Consider the following 9815-nt stretch of genomic DNA (forward strand, 5'->3'; position numbering starts at 1 on the left):
GGACTCTATTAATGGATTGAATGCCAATGCCATGTCATAAGCAACCAAGCCTGGACACTTCTTCTTGAGGCTAAAGCCATTTTCTTGAATCGACACAATGGCCTTGCTATCCTTAGACCAAACTTTTTTGGCATGCCTTTCGAACATGCTCTGAGTGCTTACTACACACGCCTTGTTTGGAAGGATGTAACACCGATGGATTTTCGGTATGTCCATTCCAAAGCTGTCATCGGGCATGTGAACACGGCTATGGTCACTTCGCCGATCCACATTACGATAACTTCACCAACGTGTGAACTCGGCTTTGGTCATCACATGCGAACGTGATAGCGATTGGAATGGACCAAGAGGAGACAATATAAAGTATGGACACACCACCATGAAAGAGCTCATAGTGTGTGTGAAAGGGACCTTACAGATAGATTCAAACACAAGATCAGAGTTGTAGGTTCTATCTATATATCTCCATTCTATCTTCTTCTTCTTCTCAGACATGATGAAGCTGAATCATGAAGGAAGCAGCTCTCTCTGAGATGCCATAGCTCCCTGGAACAAAAAGAAAGAAAAGAAAAGAAAAGAAAAGAAAAGAAAACCCCTGAGAGTTTGTTCATAAGAGTGATGGCTAGTATGGCCCTCAGTCCTTCCCCTTTGATCCTTTCTTCGTCCTTCCTCTCTTTCAGGTGGCCTTCTTCGCTCCGCTTGGTGCCACATCAGCATCGCTGCTTGGGTCCGCCTCGGATTCCTTCTCTGATCCGTGCTGCTGATCTGGATCCGGATACGGTAAAGAATCCTTTCCCGAACCTGCCCCCCAATGAAATGGTCTGGAAACTGTCTCCTCGAAGAATCTGGAAAAATCTTCTGGAATCTTCCAGATTCCCTTCCAGATTCCTGTTGGAAAAGATGTTCCGGAATCCAGTATAAAATCTCTCGTAGAATATCTTAAAAAAATTCTTATCAAATTGTGGATTCATCTTTTCGTAGGATATTTGCATTTTGAGTACTTCCAAAAGTAGCTCCATTCATGCATTGATTACATTAAAAAGAATCAGAATACTCTTTGAGCACCTTCAAAAAACCCTAATGTTGCATTTGTTATTACATTTCAACAAGCTCTAATCTTTAAAGAAAACCTGAATATGTGATCCAGAAATTAAAAATGTCCTTAATTTTTATGCCGGACAGCTCTAATTTTCTCGGCATTGATAGAAAAAGTTTGGGGAAGTCAATCCTGCCCCAGTCATTTTGCATATTTGCTAGAAATGCCCATTCTTTTTTTTTTAAGTAACTAACAGAATACATCATTGTAGTGGAATGGCTGGACTGCCGAGAGGCATTCTATGAGAGTATTTGGACTTCATTCTGAGAATATTCAACAAGCTAGGGTTATTTTGTTCGATTTTTTCCTAATTTCTGATCGTTTTTCTTGATGGTGTGCAGATTGTAGCTATTGCTGTTGGAGTAGCAGGTATTGGTGTGGGTGTTGGGATTCCTGTCTTTTATGAGACGCAGATGAAAAGCGCGGTAAGTGTCGAGAAAATCCTAAACCCTAAAATTTCGTGTACTTATTTACACAGATAAATATTGAGCCCTAAATCAAGATAACAACCAAAACTGACATTATTGGTATAATGATTGAACCATAGAACACCAATATCAAAATTGAACACCACATATCTGGTATCAAAATCAAAGCCTAAATCCATATATGAAATGGTATTCCAAAGTTTTTCGAAGTGCCTTTATTTTTGTTGCCTGAGCTTGAGTGCGATTCTTACTTGTGCCTTTGGCCACCCTCGGTTTTCTTCATTACAGGCTGCTCGTGAAAACGATCAACCTTGTTTTCCCTGTTCCGGCAGCGGGGCTCGTATGTGAATATACCCACTTCTTCAGTAATAATTCTATGTGCATATAGATACACACGCACACACATATTGTGTATGTATATCCAACGAATATACAAGTATATGTATACAAAGTCTTTTTTCCAGAAATGCATTATATCACTGGCAGGAAACCTTGAAATGAGGTGAAAACCTAGAACAAATATTTACATCCAGTCAACTCAGATTAGAAACATCGGAAATTCCCACTAATGTCATGAGAGACACGATAAGAATTGCTGGAGGAAAAACTCTAATAACCTATATAGATCAGAAGTTGATTGTCCAAAACTTGTGTCAATACAAACAGTCAATAGTGTCCACAGAGCCCAATATTGAACCTACACAAAAAAGATGGGAAAGGGCCGAAGGTCTCGTGATAGACTTAGGCATAGACATTGGCACATATGTACATACACACCTAGATAACATATGCATATATTTTATACGTACATACATGCCTACATTCGTTCTTACTGACCTTTGTACATGCGTACATGCGTACATGCATATATATAATGATAACTACACACATACTTACACATGTGCATACATACATATGTACATACACACATAAATGCGTAGATAGTTCTCTGCATATTTACAAATGTAGATACATATAAACATACATGCATAAATATATATGTATGCAGATAGATATGCTCAGATTACATTTCTTGTACATATATGTACGTGTACTTATATATATTCTATCACCTATGGGTTTACTTGACGTTGTTTTGGGTTTGTGCAGAGACGTGTAGGTTTTGCCTTGGAACGGGGTCCATAACAATCGAACTTGATCAGAACGAGAAAGAAGTCTCAAGATGTGTCAATTGTGAGGGCGCTGGATCGATTACTTGCACAACTTGTCAAGGATCAGGAGTTCAACCTAGATACCTGGATCGCAGGCAAGTTTTGTTTTATGGCTATGCTTTTGTTTTATGTATTGAACCAAATATGTTTTTAGTATTTCTTCTATGCTGAATGAAGCTGTGATGAATCAAAGAGTTTTTAAGTATTTTTGATTTTTAAACGACCACATTACAAAAGCAAAGTTCCAATTTAGGGTTTAGAGATCATGATGTAAATTTGAACAGCAAGGAAAATTATACCAATCCATATTTTTTGCGATATGCCATCTTAAGAAAAAAGAAAGCCATGTTATTTCTAGGATTTTGAGATGCAAAAAGACTATATTAGAGAAATTCACCATTGTTTACATGCAAAAAGACTATATTAAGTTGTCTCACGCAGTTTTCCTTTTATTTATGAACAGGGAATTTAAAGATGATGATTAAACCCTCCTACAACACTTAGAGGGATGTTTGTATGGAGAGAAAACCTTTGTATTTCTTGTACCTTTGTAAGTCTACCTTTGAATTTTTTTGAAGGCCTTGTGCAATAATTTATAGCAATAGCAAATACTTTCCTTCTTTGGAAATTGCGTCTTGATTTCTATTGGTTTTTCTAAGAAATAAATAATGCCTTTTATGAAATTTAACGTCACCAGACGCAAGATAACGATTATTCCATTGACCGATTTTCACACATTTACTAGAGTATTGAACAATTGTAATTCTCTTGAGAATCAAAGAGATGAACTTCTTAAATCTTGACCTTCTTTAATGATTATATTACTCTTTCGTGATGGTGAAAGTGATATGTGACACTTTGGCCAAGACTTGCTTAAGGTTTAGAAGCCCAAAGAAGCAACCCATGCATACACATGGGATGCAGAAGCATATTCCCTTCTTCTTTCAAAGATCTGCGCACCCATCTCCAACACAGCTATGAGTCAACATGGAGTGAGTAGGGAAATATAGATTATATTGAAGGTTGCATCACGGTAATCATTGCTCACCAAACTGAATGTCGAAGAAATATCTCTACTTTATCATTGCTTCTATCCCCTATACTAACCAATGTTTTCTACCATGTCAAGAAGAATTACCCCTTTGTTAAGCTGCTTTGTGCATTAAGATGGTTATAATGGCTCTTCAATTTAGATAACTTGAAGTCGCTGATATTTATAACCGTGATGTCTTATTGTGCGCTGATTTCAGTCTCTAATAGCTAGAAGTTGCTGACGTGTATCGTTCTTTCTATGATGAGAATACAATCTCTCTCTCTCTAACTTTTCATCTAAAATGGATAAGTAGATGGCATCATTTGGAGAACCTAAAATCTCCACGTAGTCAACATTCATAAATGATAGTTTTTAAAAGTTCCTTTATATGAAAAGTATCCTTATCGCTTTCACAGAGATCAAACTACTACCTTTGTTTGGCTTTCTTTCATCAAAACTATTAAATTCTGAGGCTCTTACTTAATTCTGACAGTAATCATATTAATCATCCACGATGTCATAGATAAGTTTCAGCACATTCCAAGGCAATAAGTGTACTTCTATTATATCACTCATTATGGATGGTATTTATGGAAATGTCTATCAATATAAACTTTAATGCATCATGTGGGCAAAGAAGAGCATCCACAATGTGCATTATCATCGAGCCTCTACTGTAATCTTTGTATTATGTGAGTTGAAGATTATGAGAATCAAAACTTCTACTAGGTTGTCACCAATTTCATCTTTTTTGGGGAGTGGTTGAATTATATGTTATTCTTCACATATATTCACAACTAACAATGGGAATAAAGCTAAACCTCACCTCGACTATTTAGTGCTATTAAAGTAAGGTTTTATTTTTATCTACAAAGGATTCCAGCAATTTACAACATGCCTTTTGCCTTACATTGGCCATGCTTTTATTGGATTTTCAAGCTTGGTCCTATTGTGATAAAATGATGGTGCGAATACAAGGATGATTCATTAGCTCGCGTGTAGTCCTCATTTTACTTCCATGACATGTTTTCAATGTAAGCGCTAACTTTGATGTACATGTATCCCCATCTCTTTTCTTGTTGTTGTGTTTATATGTTGCTAGATAATTATTTATTGATCTCTTAGTGCTTGTTCCATTGGTTGCACAATGTTCTTGCTAGTTTCGACGATTTGCAACATATTTGTGATACTAGCCCTTTTTATAAAATAGAAGAACAAATTGTCATTGTCATCATCATCATCATGAACAAAAGATCTAGCTATGAATATTTGTGTTAAGATGAATCCATACTCAATGGCATCATCGTGGTCATCAACATCACAGAGAATTATTAGCCATGTGCCACCCATGGTGAAGAGCCTACAACGAAGTACAGTTGCAATAGAATTATTAAAGCCATTTTGGTGGCTATATCACAAATTTGGGCATAGGAAGTTTTTTGTCACCTTTTAAGTGGATTTTCATTGATGGTGCTAAAGCTCTAAACACACCATCATATCAAGTGGTGTTTGACTACCTTAGGTACTGGGGGGTGGTTGTTTAACTGGACCATGAGAAATGGGTTCTTGTTTGATGGACTTTGTGGGGTACCACAACAACTCCATATGATGAAAGGGAAGTTGATTTGGCAATTTTCGTAACTATGTTGCATGGGGATGTTGTCTCACAATGAAGTAGATTTATGTCATCTAGTATTACAACACTTGAGAGGGTTTACCTTGCCATATTGCTACTAATGAAGTGGAGATAACAAGGGTTGTATTATCATCTTGTTTTATTAACAAACATACATTTATGAAAATAAGAAGAAGTAATAATTGAATTATTGGCCATGCATTGCCCATGGATGGGCCTAAGAATCATACAAAATGAGATGAAAATTTATGTGCCCAAAGAGTGTTTTTGAAACCAAGCAACCTTTGATTTGGTGAGAAGCAACAAGGTTATACGCAAGTTCATTATGAGATCCTTCAATTTAGGCTAGTCCAACCTTGTGATCGAACATCATTCTAGGTTTATCTAGACTAGATTAAATCATGTCTCTAGGAGGATCCTTGGAGTAGAACAATAGCCAAGTGAATAAACTACTAAACGTAACCAAATATTAGAGGTAAATTAGGATAGTTATATCAAATACAAATTTGGTTGATTCAACAAACTATTTGGTAGATTATCAAAGCTACATGAATATATATTCAATTGACAAGATAAATGAAAACAATCGAATAATCACAATATCATTAGAGAACAAAGGACTTTTAACACAAAGAGTATCAAAATAAAGCTAGTGTAGAATGAAGTGCCAACGTGAGAATTAGAAGAAAATGACATGTGTGTATAGGACATATGCTCAAAATAAGTGTGAATGGAAGAGTAAGAGTAAGTGTATAGGACACTATGAGCATCCACATGGAGTGAGAGCATCCATTGAAACTTTTGGCTAGAATAAGAGCGTCGGCCTGAACTAAAATGGCATCCCCATGGAGAGCTAAAAGGGAAGCAAGATCTTTGGAGGAGGAAAAAGTCCATCAACCAATTGTGTTATGTGTTTAACGAAGTTATAATGAGCAGAAAACACAAGATGGCACCATACCCAAACCCAATTCATGATGGGATTACATGTGGAGATTGTGCAATGTGTGCGCAATCTTGGCCCTTCTGAGACGCCTAGCCCTCCTTTGAACCTTTTCTTCCTCTTTGTTTTGTACTGATTGATGGACGGCCAGGGGAGGAATCGTGGGATGGGATGTATTTATACACACGACAGTGAATTAATGGCTCCGGACTGCCTCCCCTGGAAAGGTAGGGAGGAGGCCATATTTCTCTTCTTGGGTGAATGAATGAATGAATAATAAATAAAGAAGGAAAGAAAGGATGGGTTATGATGGGATGAATGAATGAATGGTTGGCCATTTTATAAAGAAAGGAAGGCATTCCCTCTTGTTCAGTGAAAAACCGAGGGGCGTCTGGAAGAATATCAGAAAACCAGACGGTAAGTAGAAAGGACAAATGCAGGCAGGGGTATTCTGCGAATTTCCTAAAACCACGATCAAAACAAGAAACGCCTTTCTTTATCCCCCCCCCCCCTCCCCTTCCATCCCTCTCCTCTCCTGTTAAACCCTAACCCTAACCCTAATCTTCACCCTCTCCCTCTCTGCCTTCGTTCTTTCGTTCGTTCGTTCTTTTTCCCAAGGATCCATGGCTTCTCAGGCGCCTCCGCAACAGCCGAAGGCCATGAAACCTTCTCAGCAGCAGCCTCATCACCAGCTTCGCAAACCTGTATTTGTCACTGTGGATCAGCTCCAGCCTGGATCATCTGGCCATAACCTGGTGGTGAAGGTCGTGAACACCAAAATGGTTGTCCAGAGGTCTCGTCCCAACCCTGCCAACGCTCGTCAGGTCCGCATCGCTGAGTGTCTCGTTGGTGACCATACGGGCGTCATAGTCTTCACTGCGCGTAATGAGCAAGGTTCGGCTTCTTTCCTTTGTTCATCCTCTCCCTTCTTCATTCTCTATTTTTTCCGTAGCGTTCCTCTATCTTCCATCCTATGTTTTTGCCGCTAAACGAGCAAAGTAATATTCCGGTTCTTCTTTTTCCATTCTTTCTGATTTCGAAACTGATGTAATCCTTTCCTCTACCTTCATACGGAGAGCTTTTGTTTTATGTTTTTCTTAATTTCTATCTTTCTTCTGTGGTCAGTTTTTTTAGTTCTTTTTTGGTATCTCTATCTTACTTCAGTACTGCCATCGCTTTCATCGATCGAAATGGTTAAAGTTCGTTGTTTGTTCCTTTGTTTCTCTCTGTGGTTTTTTCCGTATGTTCTCTCATTATTTCTTTACCTCGTCCTGTTTTCTGTCAGTTCTTCATTACATTCTAAATTAGCGGGATTGATTCGTTATTTCGTCCTTCTTCTTGCTAATTTCCAATACTTTTCTTGATCTCTCTGCCACGCATATTCCTCACTTTTTTTTGTTTAATTGACTTCCGTCTGTTCTTCAACGATCTAGGTATACAGGCGTTGCCGTCTTTCCCTCCTGAAATGACCAAGGTTCCTTTTTTTATTTTTCTTTGTTTTGAAACCATGTGTTATGTTGGTATTATTCTCTTTCTGTTTCTTATGTCCGACGCAGGAGTCATCAGCTTTACCTTTAGAAATGGTATGATTTCCTTCTTTCGTGATGTGCATCTAAAATTATGAGCAAGGTCTGGCTCTCATCTTTCTCTTGCTTCCTATTTCTGTTGGCATACCACCGAGACCTAAAGAAGTGTCAGCAATGAACAAATAGAATCTTTTGCTTTCTTGCAATATTTGATTTTCTTTCTTGTTTCTTCTATATGTTTAAGTGAGCTAAATGGACAGAATTGAATGGTTATTTCTGTCTTTTATTTGTCATTGATTCCATGTGCATCTTCATATTTGTGTAAACATGGCGATATAGAAGAGCTTTGGTGATTGTTCTGTATTATTTTAATTCTATGGATTCTGTTACAATGTGCTTTGTCAAGTTTTGTCTCATTAGGCTTTTCATTTGTTCTCTGTCTGCTCTTAGACGCAGATCTGACAATGAAGAAATGAGCAAGGTTCATGGTTGAAACAGCATTTTTTGTGTTCCTGTCATATTCATCTTTTCTTCCCATTTTTTCTCTTTACAGTACTACTTAGGTCTGTAATCAGAGAAACTGTTTGAGGCCTTTCTTCTCTTGCTTGTGTGTCACTGTATCTGGATCAGAATGTCTGGTCTCATGTGTACTTTTTACAGGGTATTATTTGTTGTGAACAGTGATATTTATGCTTATTTCATCATTCATGTATGCTAACATACTGCAATGAGTTTCTAGGCTTTTTGACTTATTATGACGCCTTTTACCTCTCTTTATTTCTGTTACCCTATAGAATGGTTGCTGCAAGTTGAAATAAATAATGGAAGTGTCATCTGATTTCTTCTGTTGACTGAATCACATGTTTTTGTATCCATTAAAAGTTTGTTTTGTTTGTTTTAGCTAAATTCTGGTTTATTCCCGTTGCGTCATTTCTTGGCTAAACTACTTCTGCCTTTCTGATAATGTATCTCTTTGCTTGTGTATGTTGATTCTTGATTTATTTGGTCCTGACTCATCTTTATCGCCTTTACTTTGTATCTCTTTTGATATCTTTATCACCAAACAATTTCTTTGTATTTAGAACATTTGGCAGTGTGGACATTCCATGCAACGTCTTTCTTCATCAAGTTTACATCATGTATTTTCTTGCATGCATTTAAATAGTCTGCAATTTCTTTGTATTTGAGGTATTAATGAAACATCATTCACAACAGTCCAGACTTGAATGTTGATATCTAAATTTCTTTGTTTTTTAAGCATCTATTGAACAATAGTATGATCTTGATTCATGACAGTTGAATTGGTCAAGGATGGAGCCACATTGATTCTGAGGAATGCAAAAATCGACATGTTTCGTGGTTCGATGCGTCTCGCTGTCGACAGGTGGGGTAGGGTCGAGGTGGGTGAACCAGCAACTTTCACTGTAAAAGAAGACAACAATCTCTCTCTTGTTGAATATGAACTTGTCAATGTTCCAGAGGAGAATTAGCTTCTCTATAAACTTCATTGCCAAGGTTATACAACAAAGACATTGGCTTGATTCTAATCTTGGAAGAAATGGTACAGCACAAATATAGAGGTGATATATGATGCTTTGGCAAGCATACATATATACATCTGGAGTTTCTTTTGCCCACAACTGAGAGCTACTTTGATATGTTTAGCTGAGTTTTTATAGAAGATATTGGTAATATCCTTTGATGGTGGGTTGAAGTGTTGGTATTTGCAGACCTTCATCTGGATCTGGAAATGCAATATATGTTAAGAGTACCTATCACAGGGGCTTATTTTATAGAAGAAAGTTGCTGCAGCTTAAAAAGCCATTAGTTTGAAGGGTGTTCTGACTTTTGCATTGAACAGTTTGTTTGTCCTCAATAAGGTCTGTTTCTACTTGTCTGCAAGTCTTTTGTAACTGAATAGCAGTTGGTGTTTGAACTTCAAAATGATGTTCTCGTTTTTAATTGGAAATGGCTTTAAATCTTA

At 37.4% G+C, this 9815-nt stretch overlaps 2 protein-coding genes across 2 annotated transcripts; both read left to right on the forward strand.

The window, feature by feature from the left end:
• Positions 1–502: 502 nt before the first annotated feature.
• LQY1 (DnaJ/Hsp40 cysteine-rich domain superfamily protein) lies at positions 503–2882 on the forward strand. The gene is made up of 4 exons (XM_087319090.1): positions 503–780; positions 1438–1521; positions 1813–1864; positions 2635–2882. Exons 1-4 carry the CDS (start codon positions 619–621, stop codon positions 2865–2867), a joined length of 531 nt encoding a protein of 176 aa, XP_087175216.1. The 5' UTR covers positions 503–618; the 3' UTR covers positions 2868–2882.
• A 3946-nt stretch (positions 2883–6828) lies between these two features.
• On the forward strand, positions 6829–9815 carry LOC147863790 (Nucleic acid-binding, OB-fold-like protein). Its single transcript, XM_087320244.1, has 2 exons — positions 6829–7199; positions 9128–9815. The coding sequence occupies exons 1-2, from the start codon at positions 6929–6931 to the stop codon at positions 9319–9321; spliced, it is 465 nt and encodes a 154-aa protein (XP_087176370.1). The 5' UTR covers positions 6829–6928; the 3' UTR covers positions 9322–9815.

This window comes from Azolla caroliniana, unplaced genomic scaffold (assembly GCF_043228905.1).
Source record: "Azolla caroliniana isolate FFs.n. ecotype wild unplaced genomic scaffold, voAzoCaro1.0.p SCAF_5, whole genome shotgun sequence".
In the NCBI taxonomy this organism is placed as follows: Eukaryota; Viridiplantae; Streptophyta; class Polypodiopsida; order Salviniales; family Salviniaceae; genus Azolla; species Azolla caroliniana.

Coding starts and splice junctions, on each gene's coding strand:
- LOC147863790 (XM_087320244.1), top strand. CDS start 6,929: ATGGCTTCTCAGGCGCCTCCGCAACAGCCGAAGGCCATGAAACCTTCT. Junction 7,200..9,127: donor CACTGCGCGTAATGAGCAAG/GTTCGGCTTCTT, acceptor GATTCATGACAG/TTGAATTGGTCAAGGATGGA.
- LQY1 (XM_087319090.1), top strand. CDS start 619: ATGGCTAGTATGGCCCTCAGTCCTTCCCCTTTGATCCTTTCTTCGTCC. Junction 781..1,437: donor CTGATCTGGATCCGGATACG/GTAAAGAATCCT, acceptor GATGGTGTGCAG/ATTGTAGCTATTGCTGTTGG. Junction 1,865..2,634: donor CTGTTCCGGCAGCGGGGCTC/GTATGTGAATAT, acceptor GGGTTTGTGCAG/AGACGTGTAGGTTTTGCCTT.